General features: G+C 42.9%; 1 protein-coding gene across 3 annotated transcripts in view; it reads left to right on the top strand.

The window, feature by feature from the left end:
- Positions 1 to 22,563, top strand: part of GPC4 (glypican 4) — a 213,047-nt gene that overhangs the window by 144,524 nt on the left and 45,960 nt on the right. For all 3 annotated transcript variants that reach the window (XM_033945374.1, XM_033945375.1, XM_033945377.1), the window contains exon 3: positions 4,643 to 5,034. In XM_033945374.1, coding sequence (XP_033801265.1) covers positions 4,643 to 5,034 — 392 coding nt within the window. The remainder of the gene's footprint in view (positions 1 to 4,642; positions 5,035 to 22,563) is intronic.

Consider the following 22,563-nt stretch of genomic DNA (forward strand, 5'->3'; position numbering starts at 1 on the left):
CAAGACAGCGTTCTTCAGCTGCCGGTCCATAGTGCGATCAATGCAGCATCTTCAGGACAGCTCCCTGAGTGCTGCAGTGTACAAAGCCGTGGGAAAAGGCTCCTACGCGTATTCTGCGCCTGAACTGGAAGCCTTCTCTCTGACGTCACCCTTTATAGAATAGCTCATAGTGGCCGAATCCGCGTCCAGCTTTAGGTGCACAAATGTACACCAACTGAAGCCAGGTGTAACTCTGTGCACAATCTGGGCGTGGCTCTCCCAAATACTATAACTGCATGCATTGTAGGGGAAGTTCGACATCTGAACCAGGGGGTGCCACGTCAAAAGCACGGTGGACAAAGCCGCGCCGACAAAAACCCTTTTTAAAACCTTATCTTTTATGCTCTGAAGGAGGGGAACCCCCCGACTACAGTTAGAAGTGCTGGTGCTCCCGTTGGGGGGGTGTATGGGGAGCCCTCACTACATTGAAGACGGGTTCCTCCCCCCTCAAAGCATAAAACATAAGGCTTTAAATAGGGTGAACCGGCGACGTGCATATGTCTGGCACTTGCTTGTCGGCCGCACTTTTAACAGTGTACTGAACCAGGTTTCACCATGGACAGATAGTCTGTCATTTTACTCCCTTCATCATAGATCCCTAACGTCTCCCCACCTCCCCAGTAGGGAGCTGGATCACACCACCTGCACTTGGCCTCTGTCAGCAGGTCCACAGGGAGGGGGGCAGTGTGTGGTGGTTCAATACCCTCAGTAGTAAGGGTCTATTCCAGCATTCTAATCACCTGCTGGTCTAATGGGATCCTCACCAGCCTTGTGCCCCTGAACTCCAATAGCAGACTGCAGCTGCTCTGGCCACAAAATGAGAGAACAATAACAAAATGGCCGCCATTCCTACTAAAGCAATCAGGACATGGTTGCAGTTACATCTGCCTCATACTCCTGATATGGCCCTTTGCCTTCCCCCAAGCCCCTTGTGGCTGTTTCCGTGATGGAAACTACTCATTGTGGGAAGGAAAGAGGGAATTGACAACTGGCTTCCACAGGCAGTATAGTGCAGTGCCACCTGGCAGGCATGCCTGTGCGTTTGGCCAATCTGCAGGAGTCTGCCCAAGGCTGTTGCCTGTCTGGAAACACGGCCCAGGACCCATTGGATTCCCTGCTTTTTCCCCTCATCTTTAACTCTTTAAAAAAAAAAAAAAAGCTTTATTAGTTTAATAAACATGAAAATAAAGCTACTAGGTAGCCGGCACACTCTTATATTTTTTTTTTTTTCTTAAAGCTGCCTTGTACTGCTGCAGGGGACCCCATGGTAATACTTGAACTGGAATGTAGGGGAGTGGGGTCCCACACCCTCAAGTTTCAAGTTTAATAAGTTTCAAGTTTAATAAAATTTTTGATTAATCGCTTAATCATATTTCTAAGCGATGAACATTTTAAAATTACAATATTTGGGGAACAATACAATTCTTAGTAATATATTACGTACAAACGGACTAATAGACAAACTTAACAAATCATAAACACAAGGAAAAAGGAGAATGAAATACAAAATCATTAAAGGAAAGTAAGACAATCAAGGAAAAAACAAAAGGCAGGGAAAACAAAAAACCTTAATATCGTACAGTGGAATTAAAAATGTAACCAGCGAACTAGTTAGCTAATTATCAAAAGCATCTTTAAAGAGAAAAGTTTTTAAATTACTCTTAAATTTCTCCAGATTGCGCTCTTCCCTTAAATAAATAGGTAGGGAATTCCAAATTTGAGATGCAGTAACAGAAAAATAAATTGCCGTCTTGTATTAATAACCCTAAGAGAAGGAATCGTCAATAAATTTTGTTCATTGGGTCCAAGACTGGAGCCATAGATACTTATTTGGGACTGTGAAGACTAAGACTCCTCACTCTACTGCAGTAAGGTCAGGGGACCAAACTTCAGGAGCAAGGCTGTTGGTCTCAGCCACAAGGAGCAGGTCTTAACTTGTACTCTGGGGATGTAAGGCTGGATTTGCTGCAGCAGCCCAAACAACCTTTCCATCTGTTGAAAGTAGAGAAATACTATAGAACTCCAGGAATCTACCTCTATCTGCTTGTAGGAAAGAGTCACAATTCACTTGATTCGACAGGTATGACAGAGATAAGAAAATCGGCATAATAATAGCTGGTCCAGCAGGGTGATTAGGAAATGACTAGCTCTTAATTTCCTTGCTGTGACATACAAACTGATTGCGTAGGCGAAGCTCTTAAGTTGGTAGGCAAATGGGCCTTCAATTTAAAAGGTGATAAAAGGTCAGCCTTCAGGATGACAAAGTGAATTGGAAATTTACATGCACTATCAATTTCTTCTTTGAACTATGCACTAACAAAAAAAAATTCAAACCAGACAGGAAATACCAGACATGGGAACTTTAAGCATAGCCTCATAGTAATACGCGACAGAACATGTGTTTGGGGGAGGGGGTTATTTCATCTTGCCTAGGATCTATATTATATGCAGCTGTGTTACCTCTTAAGTCCCATGATTGCCCTACTAAGGAACTCTTAAGAATGTCTTACCTAAAAAAAAAAGTTTAACCCTGTTTTGTTGTGGACTAATTTGAAGACTGAGATCCAGCTTCAAAATACTTTTAAAAGTTATATGATTTCAAATTTGAACTAGGCTTAAGGGCTCAAAACACCTCCCTGGAGAATGAAATCCTTAGTTATTTATTGTAAAGTGGTTGCAATAGAATAGAAACCGGAGTTTGGATTAGTCTCTGGTATGTATTGGAAAATAAAAATTTGCTAAGGTTTGGTTTTAAAAGGGAGAGGGACTTGATCTACCACATTTCTTATGTGGTTTACACAGTCCAAGCAGTTTCCATGGGGCAACAAAGTGTTAAATGATTTACCCAGAGTCATAAGGAGCTCCAGTGGGAATTGAACGGGAACCTCAGGTGTTGACGCAGAGGCTCTAACCACTGGGCCACTCCTCCACTTGTCGATCTTAATAAAGCACACCCCACATTTCAAGAATTCCTGAAGTATTTTATTATATTGAATCCAGACCACGGTTTAGATCATAAAATATTGATGCTTTATTTGTAACGTTGACTTCCTTCCACATTTCATTTTACTGCTTTGATTATTTGGATAAGATTTTACTCCCTTTTAATTGCTACAAACCAATCTGTAATATGCCATGCACTATCTGCCCGTTCTTAACCTTATTGGGTTTTTATACTCAGCAAAGTGTATGCAATCTTTTTTTAAACCTCAAATTGTGGTTAACATTCCTTAGACAAGTTGCAGCTAGATAGCTGTCCAAGCAGAGAGAACCAGATTCTAAATTCTTCGAAGTATGCTATCACATTTTTAGTAAATGCTGAACTTTGTACCTCAGTAATGTGTTCTAGGTTTTCATTTCCTAAGGAAAAACACAATCTGAAAAAAGGCTGCATTCTTTTATGCAACTTCAAAAACTGGCTCGATGGGTCAGTGACTCTGAGAGCAGGATTGGCTAGTTCTATGAATATGGCAGAGGCAGTGCCCATAGCCTCTGTGATAGAGGGAACCGGAACTGTTCCGCAACAGTACCACCTAGTGGTTGGTTTTAGAGCCCACGGTTGCAGAGTTCCGGAAGGAGCCCTGATATTTGACACCAACCAGTAAATGAGGTCAAAATGAGTGATTACCGTAAATTGAGAGGCAATATAAAATGAGACAAAACTCTCCAGAGTCACAAATGAATCTCGGTGACAGACCCAACCCTAATGCCAGTTGAGCTGGAAACATGAAGTAGCAGATGGAAACTGGCAGGTTAGGAAAAAATACAAAAGTTCTAAGATTTTTGTTATATGCCTCTTTAAAATTTCTAGAGTACTGCCAAAAGTTAAAAAAATAAAAAATTTCAAGGAAATCGGAAGGGATTTACCATTTTCAGGTTTAAAAAAAAAAACAAAAAACAAGATTGCAGGTTATTTTGCATGATATGAATGAAAAAAATATACCGACCGATAGTGAAAGTAGTTTAGCCAGCTGCTGAATGGTTAAATCTCTTGGTCAGGGCTAGCTGCTAACTTTCAGTGGCATTTAACTAGTCAAATGCCGCTGAAATTTGCAGTTAGTGCTTAACTTAAACCTATATTGGAAATGTGCTGGGGCGGAGTCGGCACTTGGCCACTTAAGTGCTGATATTCAACTCTTAAGTGGCCAGGTTTAGCACATAAATAGAACAGACTTATATGGTCCCATCATGTGCTATCCCATGGGCACTTAAGTGGCTGTGTTAGCTGGCTCAAAAAAACCCAGATTTGTCAAAGCTGAAGCCCAGATAAGGCCCAGTTTTTAATATCCAGGAATAAGTCCATCGGCAGTGAGCAAAATGGCTGAATATCAGGCCCATATTGTTTAATGAGTGTGACATTTTCCAGTTTTGCTATCTCGAGTGGGCACTGATTCAATTTGATTGCTTAGTTGAGCACTCCTTGGGTTACCACTGATGATTCATGGAGGGAACATATTGATAAATTAAATCCCAAAGGAAAAAAAATGTATTGTGCAGTTTCAGACACACCAAAATGGAGATGAGCTTTGGGAAGAATTCTTTTTTCTTTCAGAAATTATTGCCTTGAAACTAATTAGTCTGCTGGTTGTCTTTTCTCTTTCAGAATTCTTCAAAGAACTTCTCGAAAACTCAGAGAAATCCTTGAATGATATGTTTGTAAGGACATACGGTCGTTTATACATGCAGAACTCTAAGCTATTCAAAGATCTCTTTATTGAACTGAAACTCTACTATGGCGGTGGAAGTGTAAACCTAGAAGATATGCTAAATGATTTCTGGGCACATCTTCTGGAGCGCATGTTCCAGCTAGTGAATCCACAGTACAGTTTTACGGATGAATACTTGGATTGTATGAGCAAGTATACTGAAGACTTGAAGCCATTTGGAGATGTGCCACGTAAATTAAAATTACAAGTGACTCGCGCGTTTGTAGCTGCTCGCACATTTGCACAGGGACTTGAAGTGGCAAAAGATGTCATCTACAAAGTGTCTGCGGTAAGTGCATCATGGGGTGGGGATGACATCATCTAAGGTGGAATTCCCATGGGATATTGACATGTCTGTAGTGGTCTGAAAATAGGGAATTATGCTTCTGAAACTGTGTCATCCAAGCTAACTGGGGTTCTTTTATTTGTTTTCTTGGGGTTTTTTTGTTTTTTTTTAATCTTTGAGTGAAAGGAGCTGAACGCTCTCTTAAAGAAATTCTGGTTTATAAGGCTTCCTCTGTACTCTCCTGTCCTCTAGATGAACCAAACTGAGCTTTCTTTCTCCCAAACTCAGTTAGAGGTCTTTATCTAAGAGCTAATGTAATCATTTGATCTATATGTATTTGTGGGTGACAGGTCAAAAGCGCACGACGACAAAGGCACGCAGACAACTGAGCGCAAGGTGGAAGCGCGCCCCCCCTCACTTTACTTAACAAGATCACGCCGGCGTTGTGGGGGTTTGGGGGGTTGTAACCCCCCACATTATACTGAAAACTTCACTTTTTCCCTAAAAAAGAGGGAAAAAGTTAAGTTTCCAGTAAATGAGGGGGGTTACAACCCCCCAAACCCTCCACAACGCCGGCGCAATCTCTATTAAGTAAAGTGGGGTGGTTCCCCACCAACACCCCCCCCCCCCCCGGTCAGAGCCCTTTAAAATACTGTTTTTCTTCAGCGTGCTTACACGCAGTTGTCTGCGCTGAGTTGTCGTTGCGCGCTTTTGTCTATGAACCGTATTTGTGTTATATACTCAGAGGAAAGTAAAAAGGCTGACTTTCATATGTATTGCAGCTCTTTGCTATGTACCTTTTTAATATTTTCTGTTGGGGAAGGGAGGTGGAAAAAAAAAGTACATGTCTTTTCATACATACAGCTTGATGAATTGAAATGAGTTCAAGTCTATAGCTGAGCAAATTATCTTCCACCCTGATAAATCTGGTTGATGGCTAAATTGATAGGAATTTCAGACAAACTGATAAATCTGCTATTAGGCTGTAAGCACTTTTATTTTTTAAAGACGCCGCTGGTGGAAATGTACTTTTCAGTGAATCCCTAAGCGAAGAGAAGCTGAAGCGATATCATAGAACCAACTTAAAAGCATACTGATCAGTATTTAGCCCTTGGCAGTCAGTGGGTTTTTGTTCGGGGGCTTTTTGTTTGTTTTTTAACACTGATCACTACAGGCAGAATTAGCCCCAGATATTGAATGCCTGGTCATGTCTGCGTCTGGTATTAAATAGGGCTATCGTCTGAGACTTGCATAAAGGTATCTGTACAGGTCCTGTTCCCCCACCCCCGCCACACCACACCTGCCTGCAGCACATTAAGAACCCCACTTCTGATCACTTCCAACCCCTCTGGAACATCAAGAAACCTCTCTAGAGGTGCACTAAGCCCTAATGCAGGCTCAGTGTGCTGAAAAGGCTTTCTGCAGGGCACGCTAAAGCGATGATTTCCTTTTTTGCATGCACTAATCACATATTATTCAGATATATTTTGGAGGAGGCATGTTACCAGTGGTATGTCTCAAGGTTCTGTTCTTGGGCCTGTTCTTTTTGACATTTTTATAAACGACATTGTTGAAGTGCTGTCGGGTAAGATTTGCCTCTTTTTGGATGATACCAAAATCTGCAATAGAGTAGACGCCCAGATGGTGTGAATCAAATGAAGAAAGACCTGGCGAAGCTTGAAGAATAGTCTGAAATTTGGCAGCTAAAATTTAATGCTAAGAAATTCAAGGTCATGTATTTGGGCTGCAAAAACCCAAGGGAACAGTACAGTTTAGGGGGTGAAGAACTTAAGTGCACAACAGAAGAGTGGGACTTGGGTGTGATTGTATGCGATGATCTTAAAACAGGTTGAAAGGTGACGACGAAAGCTAGAAGGATGCTAGGGTGCATAAGGAGAGGTATGGCCAGTAGGAAAAAGATATTGATGCTCCTGTATAAGACTTTGGTGAGACTTCATTTAGAATATTGTGTACAATTCTGGAGGCTACACTTTCAAAAAGATAAAAGGATGGAGTCGGTCCAGAGGAAGGCTACTAAAATGGTGTGTCGTCTTCATCTTAAGGCTTATGGGGATAGACTTAAAGATCGCAATCTGTATACTTTGGAGGAAAGGAGGGAGAGGGGAGATATGATAGAGACGTTTAAATACCTACGTGATGTAAATGCACATGGGTCGAGTCTATTTCATTTGAAAGGAAGCTCTGGAATGAGAGGGCATAGGATGAAGTTAAGAAGTGATAGGTTCAGGGATAATCTAAGGAAATACTTTTTTTTTTTTTTTTACAGAAAGGGTGGTAGATGTGTGGAATAGTCTCTGGGAAGAGGTGGTGGAGGCAAAACATAAGAATAGCCTTACCAATGGTCCATCAAGCCCAGTGGTGGCCAATCCAGAGCACTATTACCTGGCCAAAACCCAAAGAGTAGTAACATTCCATGCAACCGTGATCGGTCTGAATTCAAGAAAGCATGGGATTATCACGTGGGATTTCTTAGAGAGAGGAAAATATAATGGTTACTACGGATGAGCAGACTGGATGGGCCATTTGACTTTTATCTGCCATCATGTTTCTGTGGGAGGAAATAGGCATGGAAGCATTAGCCAGCTAACATAGACAGCGTGGGAGCCCTTAATGCTTCCTAAATGGGAGACAGTAAATTCTCCAGCATTTTTTTTTATTTTTTTTGCATGTTCTGTGTGAAAAATTAGCTCAGAACGAACAAAATTAAAAAATAGAAAATGCCTTATTTTACTTCCATGGTAAAAAAAAAAAAAAAAAAAAAAGGGCTTAACACATGGGAAGCTCCCACATTAGGATGCACAAAGCCAATTATTGTTATTTTTTTTAATACTGCGTCTTAGTAAAAGAGCTTATAAATTTCTTGGGCCTTATTAACAACTTTATACATTTCAATACAATTAATTTATGTTCTGCTGCAAACAAAATTAGCTCGGCGTGAATAACAATACAAGCTAACTAGCAATATTTAGTGAATTATAAATTTCAATAGACCAGCTATCTAAAATTTACATTAAAAATTTTCCAAAAAAGAACTTTTGCTAATTTTGTAAACTTTAAATAACATACCTCAGATGTAGTATCAAGACGAAGAGACGTGCCAGCAATGTGCAGCATGAAACTTTAAGAAAATAGTACAGTATTATGAATCGGTTGGAATGGTGTCCAAACTTTCACCCTTGCCAATAATCACATTTATATTTTCAGTATATTAAAGATGACAAATATGTTTGCATAAAGATATTATATTAAACTTTGTACAAAGTAGAAATTGTCTTTCTGTTCATTTAAGGATTTTATTGAAATATACAATTTGACCTGGGGTTGATGAACGTTTGCGTATACAATATTTGTAAATCCTGCGGCACTAGAATGCTATTCAGAAATCAAATGGAAATGTCTTTGGATTAGAATATGTGAAGTAACATGAAATAAAGTTAATAGGATCATAAGGACTCTCTAGAACAGTGTCTCGCAAACTTTCTCGAGCTGCGGCACACTAAACGTAATGGCCGCGGCTCGAGAAAGTGCACAGACGAGAAAGTCAATGTCCATGCACGTGCGAAGGCCCTCCAGATGGGTCCTGAGACACCAGTGTGTGTGGGGGGGGTGCCAGCAGGGAAGAGGGCCGGAGAGGAGAGGCGCTAGCACCGGCTGATTGCCTACAAGACATGCCTCTCGCCACGAGAGGCACATCTGTAGGCAGATAGCTGGCGCCTCTCCTCTTCCCCAGTGTGCCATGACACCCCTGAAATCTCAGGAAGCACACAGTTTGCGATAAAATGCTCTAGAATAAAGGTGCATATACCACAGTCATTGAAAGCAGTGTCGTCTTTTCTACTCTGCAAGATAGTACATTTTTTTTAGAACTTTATTTAAATGGCACTCTAAACCGGATCAACCAAATACAGACAGAGAAGGACCATATGGCTATCTAGTCTGCCTGTCCATACCATCGACCATCACTTCCTCGCCCTTAGAGATCAAATGTACTTTTCCTAAGCCTTCTTGAATACAGATACATTTCTCACCTCTACCACCTCTACTTGGAGGGGTTCATAGACAAAGGCGCGCCCGGACAATTGAGCGCAGCGCGGAGGCGTGCGCCGCTCAAAATTACTGTTTTTAGGGGCTCCGACGGGGGGTTTGTTGGGGAACCCCCCCACTTTATTTAATAGACATCGCGCCAGCGTTATGGGGGGCTTGGGGGGTTGTAACCCTCCACATTTTACTGTAAACTTAACTTTTTCCCTAAAAACAGGGAAAAAGTGAAGTTTTCAGTAAAATGTGGGGGGTTACAACCCCCCACAACGCCCCCACAACATGGCGCGATGTCTATTAAGTAAAGTGGGGGTTCCCCCCCACGCCCCCTCCGTCGGAGTCCTAAAAACAGTAATTTTGAGCGGCGCGCACCTCCGCGCTGCGCTCAATTGTCTGGGCGCGCCTTTGTCCTGGCGCGCTTTTGACCTGACACCACTTGGAGGCCATTCCACACGTTCATCACCCTTTCTATGAAAAAGTAAGAAAAGAGTATCCTTACTGGGTTAGGCCAATGGTCCATCTAGCCCAGTATCCCGTCTTCGCAGAGGTCAATCCAAGTCACGAGTACCTGGCAAAAAACCAGTAGTAGCAGCTTCGTTCTATTCCCCTCATTTTCTTTTAATTGAAAGGATTTCGCCTCGAGTGCATTTATGCCACGTAGTTATTTAAACATTTCTATCATATATCCCCTCTTCCATCTTTTCTCCCAAGATTGCATATTGAGATCTTTAGTTTGTCCTATATGCTTTGTTAAAGACCTCTGATCATTTTACCAGCTGTCCTCTGGACCTCCTCCATCGTGTTTATATCTCTTAGAAAGTGTGATCTCCACAATTGTACACAATATTCTAAATGAGGTCTCTCCAGTCTTATATAGGAGCATTATTTTCTCCTTTTTTTCCTGTTGGGCTATTCTCCTTATGGACTTGAGCATTTGTCTAGTATTTACCTTTTCAACCTGTTTGGACACCTTAAGAGAGTCATGTACTCTAATACTCAAGGTCCCGGTCCTCTCTTGTGCACAGAAGTTCTTCACTCCTTAGTCCTGTTTTCTTGGATTTTTGCCACCCAAATTCATAACCCTGCATTTCGTAGCATTAACTCTTAGCTGCCAAATTCTGAACTATTCTTCAAGCTTTGCTAGGTCCTTCCTCAGGTTATCCACCACATGTGGCTAAAAAGAGCAATGAGTCCAGATCCCCACATAAATTCCATACAGCTAGAACAAATCCTTTGTCTAAAGAAGTCGAAGCCTAAGCTGATAGGTTCTGAGAATTTCCATTTACAGTGGTACCTTGGATTACGAGCATAATCCGTTCAAGGCCCGGCACAGGAAGCAGATTTTCGGGCACAGGACATGCTGGTGCCGATGCGGAGGCTACACTGGAATTAAGAAGAGGGTTCGAGTGGGTTGGGGGATCTCAGGTTGTGGCGGGGGGGGTGCCGGATCGCGGGGGGGGGGTAGGTGCCGGTTCGCGGGGGGGCGCTCGTATAGCGAGGCAAGCTCGGTTTATGAGGCACCAAGTTTGCGAATGTTTTGCTCGTCTTGCAAAACACTCGCAAACCAGTGCACTCGTAAACCTAGGTACCACTGTATTCCTTTTAAACTGCAGTTCACAACTAGGATTTCTTCTGTAAAAGAAACAAGGTCTTGTCTTGCAGATAGCATGCTTGTTCGAAAGTATAAATTACACGATTATATATAGTGATAGAAAATCTATACCATACTTTAGTACTTTAGAAAAAGTATAAATTAGCTTATTGATTTTTGGATTGCATATTTCTCCAGAGATATAGTATTTATTTTTTAAACTGATAGCTGACTAATCAAGAGCAGTAAACTGAAAAATGTACTCTGCCACTCTTTTTTTTCAATAAATTGAAATAACATGCTCGCATCGTGGTTTCTGTAAGCACAAGAACGTTGTACACTTTTAGCGCTCTGTTTCTTCCCAAGATGCCTGCCGATTTCCTGCCGAAATCCACTGAGACGTGGAATTTAGTCATGATAAAGCCATGTTTGCCTGCAGCCCATGTATCTGTAGGCTGAAATCCAACCTGGAGTCCAGATGTTGCTATGGAACGTTGCATATTCTTGAGCTTAAGCAGTTTGGACAGGAAAGATTCCAGTGACTCTTAATCAAAAGATGTAAATGTTGGTGCCTCTCATTTCAGGACACCATCCATACCATTCATTGAGTCTGTCTTCAGTATTCTGACAGGGAAAGGTAGGTTGTTTTCATCACACAGAAAAGCTGTAAATTCTGAGAATCCTCAATGACTACTTTTGCTAAGAGGTTCCCAGGTGATGCCTCGGTTTTCCTAGCTGCTGAAAAATGAAATGAATTGCAATCCTTGCTCTTCTCAGCAATTTTTGAACACCTATTACTCAGGTTATCCAGTGGGGGAAGGGGAAGAGGCACAAACTTTGGTAGGACTAAAGAGAGGATGGAAGGTTACAGTCAACCAGGGGTAATGGAGAAAGAAAATAAACTGGGGGCACTCTCTAAAGTTAAAAGGGGACAGATTCCGTAGAAACGTAAGGAAGTTCTTCTTCACCCAGAGAGTGGTAGAAAACTGGAACGCTCTTCCGGAGTCTGTCATAGGGGAAAACGCCCTCCTGGGATTCAAGACAAAGTTAGACAAGTTCCTGCTGTACCAGAAAATATGCAGGTAGGGCACTGGTCTTTGACCAGAGGGCCGCCGCAGGAGCGGACTGCTGGGCACGATGCACCACTGGTCTGACCCAGCAGCGGCAATTCTTATGTTGTTATGGTAAGGGGAGGAAGGAGGCAGAAGAAAAAGTGAAGAGCAAAGGGGAAATAGAATTGGCAGAAGAGGGTGGTAGTTAACCTGAACAACAAGCGCTTTCAGGTTGTCATATGTATATACTAATAATAAACTTAGGACTTCATGCCAAGAGTGGTGTTTACTAAAGTACAGCAAATTACCCCAAATATACCTTGGAAGTCTCTAACTTGCAGTAACTCAGTACCACAGGTTAGTGACTGCAGGAATCGCCCATTTGATAAGTCACATCAACAAGCTCTGTATCGGAGGACAGGGCCAGGGCAGGAAGGGTAGTCTTGTGGTACTAGTATCACAGGGGCAGATGTCTCAAAAACTAAAATCTGCCTTTAACGTGCTCGCTAAACCGATTCCAGCCGGTTTAGCGTGCACGTATTTTAGCAGCAGATTATCAAAACCACTTACCAAGGTCTTTTCCAAGTTTTCTCACTGTCTCTGATACAACCATGCAAATGTAGTACAATGAGGTCGTTAATATTAAAATGAGCACTTCGAGCAATTCTCTGTAATCACTGAGTGATTCTCTAACCTCATTGTGCCACATTTGCGGCCAAAATTTGCTGACAGGTCTAAGCTGCTGTTGCCTTACTTTCTGATCAGTGCCTGAGCACTGAATGACTCAGGCACTGACAGGAAAGTAAGGTTTGACAGCTCAGACCCCCCCATGCTAATTAAAAAAAAACAAACCAAAACACCCCCCCCCCCAAAAAAAAAAAATTGAAAATCGGCAGGAGAGATATCCACTCTCTCCTGCCCTGTCGTACAATCACCTGGCACTGCTAACTTCCCTCCCCCCCACCCCACGGGTATCTCTGACAACCCCCGCCCCTCCCCCTTACCTTGTTAACAATGGCTGGCCGGAGAGATGCCTACCCCCTCTAGCCAGCAGGCCTGCCTCTTCAAAATGCCAGGTCATCCCTGGTGCATCCACCATTTTGAAGAGGTGGATCTGCTGGCCAGAGGGAGTAGGCATCCCTCTGACCAGCCAGCCCAACTGGCAGAGGGAAGTGTCGGGGGGTTGGGGGAGAGGGGTTGTTGCTTGGTGGCTGGAGGGAGGGAGCACCTCTCCTGCTGCGGGAAGGGGGGTAGCAGTGTCGGTTGATTGTGCAACACAGCAGGAGAGAGGGCATCTCCGCTTCTAGGGGGTGTCAGGACATTGCTTGGTGGCGGGAGGGAGTGGGCATCTCACTCACTGCCAGGGGGGTGTTGTAGGCGTTGCTTGGTGGTGGGAGTGGACATCCCTCCTGCCAATCTTTGATTTGTGGGGGTGGGGTTTCTGCATTTATTCTGTGCATGTGCCCATCACTATCACCAACGAAGGGCATATGCAAATTTAGCGAACCTTCACTACTCTCCGCCAACCTCATTTGCATGCACGTTTTTTTGGAGGATGACTCACTTTTTAAAAATCACTAAAATAACTGTTGCAATAGCAGCCCCATCAGTTTTTAACACAAAGTTTTCAAAATATGTGCCCACTTTAAATTTGTTTATAGTGGTTATAACAAACTTACAAACAGATTAGCACGGTACGGTTCCTTCAGATTTCTAATCCCCAAATGCATTACTCTGAAGAAGAAATTTTTTTCTCTAATAGAGTTAAGGTGGTCACATGTTATCATTGTGATACTGTTGTATAGTGTGTCCTTTCCTCCTTGTGGTACTACCATAAGGAATTCAATCTGCCAAGTAAAGGCCATACCTTTTAATTTTAAATGAAACTGTAGCTCATACCTTCAAGTTTCAAGTTTATTAGGTTTTAATATACCGACCATCAAATAAATATCTGGCCGGTGTACATTACAATAAAAATATAAATAAAGTAGGGAAGGGCATGTTGTAATTAGTGATTCTGTAAAAATTACTGATCTTGTTTTATCATAGATGCATTATTTTTAATGTCAGGGGTTTTTTTTGGGGTGGTTCCATTAAGACACACTTTTTTCTTAAGAGATTTTTTTGTATATGTGTACTATCGAGGCAGGTCATGCTTGGGTTTTTTTTTTCTAGAGACCCATAAACCTGAGAAATACTCAATTGCTCGGATAAGGTAGTGCATTTCTGATGTTGTTCCTCACATATATGACACAAATTTTGCACATAATTAGGAAAAAGAATATTTTTATAATATTTTAAATATTACACCAGTGAGCATTTTGTTTTGATTTATATATTTATAGATATAGATATCTCTATTCATTTTCATTCTAAAAACAATGCATACAAAAATTGCATAAAAAGTTACCTGAAAAAACAGCACTTATATCCATCAATGAAATACATAAGAATAATTTTTACCCCCCCTGATTTCAATATATTCAAGATACCCATACAATAGTACTAACAACTCATAAATAAACCAATCCCTATACGTTATCCTTCTCCCTTCCACCCCCCCCCCCCTTCCCTGGATGTATACAGTAAAGCCTTGGTTTGCGAGCATAATTCATTCCGAAACCATGCTTGTAATCCAAAACACTTGTATATCAAAGCGAATTTCCCCATAAGAAATAATGGAAACTCAGACGATTCATTCCACAACCCAAAAACTTTAATACAAAATACTGTACGTACTTGTATTGCAAGACCTTGCTTGTTTAGAAGAGTCACTACACTCTCGCAGCATCAGAGAGGGAAGAACCATTGGCTCAGTTGTGATATATGAGGACACAACAATATTGTAACTTTTTATCCCTCATGTTTTTCCCACCCACTCCAGTAGTGTCTGTTTTGTTAAGTGGTCACGAACATGTTTTTTAATTCACAAAAATGATCTTAACTGTTTTTACCCCTATATTTATTGTAATGTTATTCGCTTAGAATTTTTAAGCGAACCATTAAATTTAAATAAACTTGAAACTTGATGTGACGTGTATACTGTACGTACTTGTATTGGAAGACATTGCTTGTTAAGGTAAAATTTAATAAAATGTTTTGCTTGTCTTGCAAAACACTTGCAAACCAATTTACTTGCTATCCAAGATTTTACTGTATACATGTTGCATGCAATTTGCACATTGCAAAGACCCAATAATGTTGCCAAAGTAATCTTCCAAGGGATTAGCTTGCATTTTGACTAATGAGAGAGACAGTTGAGTAAGAGAAGGCTGTCAGATAGTGTGGATTGAGGATTAGCTTGTCACCTGAGGCCTCAGAGTGCTTCCTTTCTGTTGTTAGGTGTCAAACTAGTTAAACATTAATATCTGTTGGTTAAGGCTACCTCTCTAGGGCCCCATACACAAAGCTGCAGCTCTGAAGTAAACTGTACCGGTTCCATACTGTGGGAATAGCGGAGAAACACAGCCCTCCAATGCTCAAAGCTAATGGCATTCAGATTATATGCATGCTAAAAAAAAGCAAAGCAAGGGGGAGGAACATGCTTGGCACATGCGCAGATGAGTTTCACGATAAGTGCAGCTCTTAATGCACATGCGCCAGGCAAAAAGCACGCATTGGCACCGCTCATCTGCAGCTGTAAATATAAGCTTCTCAAATTCTTTTTTCACTTGAAAGGCTTGTATTTAAGCGCAGAAAACAGGTGCCAGTGTGAGCTTTCACTCTTCAAACTTTCGAAAACTACAAGAACGAGAGGCCATTTGGAAAAATTAAGAGGGGACAGATTCAGAACCAATGGGTGGTAGACACCTGGAATGCGCTTCCAGAGGGCGTGATAGGACAAGGTACGGTATTGGAGTTCAAGAAGGGTTTGGACAATTTTCTGAAGGAAAAGGGGATAGAAGGGTATAGATAGAGGGTTACTATACAGGTCCTGGACCTGGTGGGCCCCCGCATGAGCAGACTGCTGGGCATGATGGACCTCTGGTCTGACCCAGCAGAGGCACTTCTTATGTTCTTATGTTCCTTTTCTTTTCAAAGCAAATTCTGTTGATTGTAAACCAGATTTTTCTGGCTTCCTCCTCTTCGTCTGATTTCCCCCATTTTCTTTCAAGTTTTCTTTTCTCTCTTTTTAATTTCCTGATTTCATCTGAAGGGGTGAACCCATCTTTTCTTTTATTTGTTTTTTTGCAATTTTAATGGCCCTAGTATCTCATCCCATAGTCTCACCCATTCTGTAAGGGCTCTCTGATCATGGGTTTTACTTCTTTGAGGTGCGTCTCCAGTCTGTTTTTTTAATTTGATGCTGTCTAAATCCTCTCCTTATTTCTGGTCTTGTTCCAGAGGTTTTTCATTGTTTACTACTTTCTGGTTGTCTTATCCTGAAGCATACTAAGTGGTGGTCTGTCCAAAACACTTTCATAGAGGTGGGATTGCAGTCCCCTATATATTCCTCGCTGCCGAACAGTACATGTAATGTGTATCCTATAGTGTGGGTCCTTAAAATTCCACCACAGAAACACTGCCAGTAGCATACACATCTGGACTAAGGTTATACTTTTAAATGCAAAGCACACAGGGTATATGAAATGATACAGTGCATTATACATGTTTTTTTCTGTATCAGTTGTCATTCATACACAGTGAAAGATATTAAGCTAGTTATCACTCATCAAACATCTACTTAATTTTAGTTAGTACTGAAATACAAAGTTGATACCAAAGTAAACGTCACTTCTTGATTCAAGCAGAACAAAGTTATCAGCAGTTCAAAGTGGTTTTTCAACTTGCAAAGCATAGAGCAAGCATTGTTTGATATCCTTGTTATTACTGTGCTCTTAATAGGTCAGGTTAAAAATTAATGTCTCCTTGGACAATATTGTACACGTGTGAAGAGCTCATAAAAATGCCCTTTGTAGAAACTAGTATAGGACAGCAAAGATACTAAGAGATTTTAGGGTACTGTTTACTTACTGGTTAGTTTCTCCGTCTAGAAGACTGTTGCCAAAGATAATATCAATGAACAGCTTGTAATCATCTCATTTGACAAAGTCTATAGACTTGGACAAATTAAATTTGCTTGACGAAACCACAGAGTGATGGTTCGCTCTTACAACTGCAAAAGTAATAAAATGCATAGCTCACTGAATAGAGGGAAGGGCTTTATTCCCGTTGTGGATTTCGTGTGTCTGTGCGCAGCATAATATACTAACTAGCTCTAAACCTTACACAGAGAAGGCTTTCACAAGGGCACTTCTGCAAGAAAGGAGATTAGGTTTTTGAAGGTCACTATAGAGTAAACTAAGCACAACACCAGAACAAAGTGTATCTGGATGTACAATTACAGACAATGGTGAGTTCCAATTTCGTTCTGGCTTTGCAGCAGCACTGTTCAAAACTTTATGAAGCATTACCTTGACAGTATTTGGCACATTTTGATACTCATTACTGGGTTCAGGTGGCCGCCTGCCTTTGGCAGCTGTTCAGTGAATGTCCATAAGAGGTATATCAAAACCTCCCTTGCTTTAATGTCCTACATAAATCCTATTTAATGTCCTACACAAATCCTTCTTACTCTAGAACAGGGGGTGTTCAACCCGTGGGCCGCATGCGGTTCGGCAAGGTGTTACGTGCAGCCTGGCTTGAAATTAGTGCTGCCCGATTCACCGATTCACTTTGGTGAATCGATTCAAATTGATTTGTTTCTTAAGAAATCAGACTCACCGATTCAGTGAGTCCTGAGTCTCCTCTCCTAAAGCAACAGCGGTGGTGAACAGGCTGCTCTTGGCCTGCCCGCTGGGGCCTTTCCTCTGTTGCATCGCTGATGGCATCACTGATGACGCGGCAGAGGGTAGTCCTGGTGGGCAGGCTGAGAACAGCCTGTTTATCGCTGCTGTTTTAGCAAGCCCAAAAGTTACAGTTTTAATGGGGGGGGGGCATCGGGAAATGCTGCACAGGGGAATAGGAAGGAAGAAGGAATGGAATTCCCCTTTTACCCGTTGAATCTCGCCGCACCGGCCATGTCATAATTGAATCTCGTCACGGTCTCATTGTCCTTTCACCTCTTCCCTTCCCCTGTGCCACCAATTTTTCTTCCTCTCCTCTCCTGTACTCTAAGGTTTGCTTCTTCAGGTCATGGTATTGGCAGCAATTCCCACACGCTGCCTGCCGCTGACCCAGAAGTCTCTTCATGGCAGAGGGGAGATTTACAGGTTAGTGGCAGGCAGCATGTGAGAGTAATTGCCGATACTGCGACCCAAAGAAGCAAACCTTGGAGTACAGGGATGGAGGGGAAGAAAGGTTGGTGGCACTGGGGAAGGGGAAGAGGTGATAGGAAATTCAAGAAGGAAAGCTGGTGGCACAGGGGAGGAGAGGGAGACATGCATATAGGGGACAGGATGAAATTGCAAATAATGGAGGGGAGGAAGGGAGAGATTTGACACAGGGCACAAGGCAGGGAGAGAGAGATGGTAGACGGAAAGAAAAAGAAATGTTGGTTATGGCAGAGAAGGTATAGAGATGAAAGATGAATGGTGAGCACGGAGAAAGAAGAAAACGTCAAACTGGCATGAAGCTCGCTTCTGAAGAGGCTCACTGTAGCTGCAATAGAAGTGAATGGGAGAACCAGGCTTCCACTGTCAGCGGCACGCATGAAGGATTGCTCAGGCAGGGTAAGTATTAATGCATTTTTAGGTTCCTCTCCACAGTGTCCCTTTTAATGAAGGTTTATTATTAGATCCGTACATCTATATTAGTGATTGCAAATTTGGGACCTGCTCGACCTTTTTTATTGCTCATCAGGTAGCGTTAGTTTTTGTGCAGCCCCAGACAAATTTTTTTTCTTCCAATGTGGCCCAGGGATGCCAAAAGGTTGGATACCCTTGGTTAAAGCTACAGCCTCAGCACCCTGAGGTTGTGGGTTCAAACCCACAGTGCTCCTTGTGACCCTGGGCAAGTCACTTAATCTCCCCCATTGCCCCAGATACATTAGATAGATTGTGAACCCACTGGAACAGACAGGGAAAAATGTTTGAGTACCTGAATAAATTCATGTAAACCATTCTGAGCTCTCTTGGTAGAACGGTATAGAAAATTGAATGAATAAATAAATATGTTGCGCACCCTCCCACCGAAACTCTTGATCGCCGGCAGGAGGGTGCCCAACCCTTCCTGCCGGAACACCCCCCCCAAACTCCCAATCGCCGGCAGGAGGGGTTGGACACCCTCCTGCCGGCGATTGGGAGTTTGGGGGGGTGTTCCGGCAGGAGGGGTTCGGCACCTTCCTGCGGGCGATCGGACAGGCGGCCACTATACTTAACCCTTGCCGCGATAAGTGTAGCGGCCGCATCTACTCTAACCTGATTCTCTAACCGGCCTCTGTAACATGGACGCCGGTTACAGAATCGGGGTTAGTGTAGACCCAATTCTGTATAGGATACCTCTCCCGGGCGTCCTATACAGAATCAGGGCCTTAGGGCCTCTTCTACTAAACTGCGCTAGCGGTTTTAGTGCCGGGAGCCATGCTGAATGACCCGTGCTGCTCCTGACGCTCATAAAAACTCTTTGAGCGTTGGGAGCAGCGGGGGCCATTCAGCGTGGCTCCCCGCGCTAAAACCGGTAGCGCGGTTTAGTAGAAGAGGAGGTTAGTCTAACGAGTTTCCAGGTTGTGTTTTTTTGTATCATAGAAAAAAAAGCTTACAAAAAAAACTGGAAACTCGCTGGACTAAGTGTATAGCCCTTGATGGTGACTACATTGTTTATTTTGCATTTTTATTGCCCTCGTAAGTCAGATAGTAATAATGTCAAGTATTAAAATTGTGATAATTCTCCTCCTCTAGGTGAACCTTTGAGCCCCTTGCCAAACAATAGCTGGACCCCATTCTTTACTAGGCATACCTGCCTCCAAACGTCTGTCTGATACCTGAGTGTATTTGTATACAAGTTTATGATTGAAGGTTATGGTAGGTTATGGTTATAGGACTAACATTCAAAGACTGATGCTTTTCTTTTTTTACCTTGGTGTGAGTAGTTACATATCTAGCTAAGTGGCTTTTTAGCTAAATGAGAGTATATTTGTACTTTTCTGGTAAAGGGGTCTTGGAGGCATTTGGAAACTGTGCATTGTTGTGGTTTTTTTTTTTTTAAAAAAAAAAACAACCCAAGACTGAGTTGCAATCTAATATAATAAAACGCTAGGCCGCGTATGCGCACTTTCTAAGTGTGCGTCCGTTTTCCGTGAGCTGTAGCAACACATAGGAAGTGCGCATGCGCGGCTTACGATCTGTCCTGCTCCTTGTTGAAAGACATGCGCACTCGCGCCGCGTGTTCGCGCATCACAAAAGCTTCCCTGCTCTCCACTTTACAATACGGTCCTACTGGCCAAAGCGCGAGCGAGCTGCGGAAGTGGTGGTGGTGGTGGGCGCCCTCAGGTATCAGTTTGACATTAGGATGGTGGGGTGGGGAGGCCTGCGGAGCCCAGCAACTTTCCGCTGTCTGGGACCCGAGTCATTTGCCGCCTCCCCCTTCCTTTCCCGCGGGCCCGACTGGCGATTTAAGCAGCGTGTGCAACAGTCTTCACACGCTGCTTCGGGCCCTTCTACTGCCCTGATTTGCTCTGGACGTGCCAGAGTAAATCAGGGCAGTAGAAGGACCCGAAGCAGCGTGTGAAGACTGCGGCACACGCTGCTTGAATCGCCATGTGTAGTCGGGCCCAAGGGAAGGGAAGGGAAGAGGGGGGTGGGGGCGGCAAAGGACTCGGGCCCGCGTTTGTAGTCGCCACTGTGGGAAGGGAAAGGGGGTAGAGGAAATGCTAATGCTGCTGCACAAGGAACTGGTGTGGGGGGAGGGAAGGGGGAGGGAATGCTGCTTTGGACACACAGACAGAGGGAGGAAGGGAGACAGAAAGACACAGGGGCAGGTGCACAGGGAACTGGTGTGGATGGAGGGAAATGGAGGGGGAGGGAATGCTGCTTTGGACAGACAGGCAGAGGGAGGAAGGGAGACAGAAAGAAAATAAGAAAGACACAGGGGCAGGGAGATATACAGAAAGACAAACAGACAAAGAGGGCCAGGGACAGAGACATACAGAAAGAAAGACAGCGGGAGTCACGTCAGGAGGGGTGCAGGATGGTAGTGGACAGCCAAGGGAAAAGAAAGAAAGACAGAAATACAGAAAGCGGCTAAGGAGAGAGAGAGAGAAAGAAATAAAGACAGACACACACACATATATTCTAGCACCCGTTAATGTAACGGGCTATAAGACTAGTATACAGTATAAAGGTTTTGCTTTAAATATATTCAAATATGCTAGAGGACCTGAATAAATTCATGTAAACTGTTCTGAGCTCCCTTGGGAGAATGGTATAGAAAATTGAATAAATAACAGTATTTTTTGCTCCTTAAGACTCACTTTTTCCACCCCAAAAAGGGATTTGGGTATTCACCCTATGGAGCAAATACCCAAATCCACCCCCCCCCCCCTTACCTTCCAGGACCGCCCCTTGTCCACCATCGCTGCTGGTTGCTCACTGCTGAAATTATAAGAAGGGAAAGGCCAGGCGAGTGCAGCGATTGCATACCGCCGGCCCAGAAGCCTTACCCCCGACGTCAATTCTGACGTCATATAGAAGGTCCGGGCTGACCTTCTCTCCAACATCAGAATCACTGCACCCGCCTGGCCCTTGTGAGCAATTTGTTCCATTCAACACACTGCTTTAGCCAGGAGTTCCCCCCCCTGCCACTGCTGCTTCGTCAATGTGTCCTCACAGAAGCAGGAGCAGGAGGCAATTAAAACCAGCAGGCGGGCAGGCTTGGGGTGGCGGAAGAGGACAGAGGCTGGAAGGCAGTGAGGGGAACATAGGAGGAATGAAGGAAGGGACAATTGTTGGGCTTGAGTTGGGGACAGAGAGGACAAAGGCTGGAAGGCAGTGAGGGGAACATAGGAGGAATGAAGGAAGGGACAATTGTTGAGCTTGAATTGGGGGGAAGAGGACAAAGGCTGGAAGGCATTGAGGGGGACATAGGAAGGAGGGAGGGAAGAAGGGACAATTGTTGGGCCTGAGGAAAGAAAGAACCAGACAACAAAAGTAGGAAAAATGATTTTATTTTCAATTTAGTGATCAAAATGTATCAGTTTTGAGAATTTATATCTGCTGTCTATATTTTGCACTATATTTGTTTATTTTTCTGCCTTGACATCTGTGCCCTGTCCCTGCCCATCATGGCCTACCATTAGACCACCAGAGAGGGGACAGGGTACAGGGTCTGGTAGGGAAGGGGGACAGGGTGCAGAGCCTGGCAGGGAGAAGTTGGTTCAGAATGCTTATTTTCTTCTTTTCCTCCTCTAAATATAGGGTGCGTCTTATGGAGCAAAAAATACATTAAATTAAAATATGCAGGTGCCTTGTGCATAAAAATTGGCTTATGTATAGGCTTAAAAATTATTTCACAAATTTTGAGTGTCTACTGAATTTGCCCTAAAAGGTTTGTCACTTTTAGAACAGTTTAGGAAGTAGTTCTCAAACTATTTTTCCCCTTGAGACCCCATAGAACAGTGGTTTCAAACTCAAACCCTCTGCAGGGCCACATTTTGGATTTGTATGTACTTGGAGGGCCTCAAAAAAATAGTTAAATATTAAAGAAATGACAATTTTGCATGAGATAAAAAGTCTTTATAAATTATAAATCTTTAATTTTGGCTACGTCTTAATAATAATAATATTGTAATATATAGCCAAAGAGACATATGATCAAGAAACTGTTTTATTTTACTTTTGTGATTATGATAAACATAATAATAATAATAACTTTATTCTTGTATACCGCAATACC

Source organism: Geotrypetes seraphini, chromosome 5 (genome assembly GCF_902459505.1).
Source record: "Geotrypetes seraphini chromosome 5, aGeoSer1.1, whole genome shotgun sequence".
Taxonomy (NCBI): domain Eukaryota; kingdom Metazoa; phylum Chordata; class Amphibia; order Gymnophiona; family Dermophiidae; genus Geotrypetes; species Geotrypetes seraphini.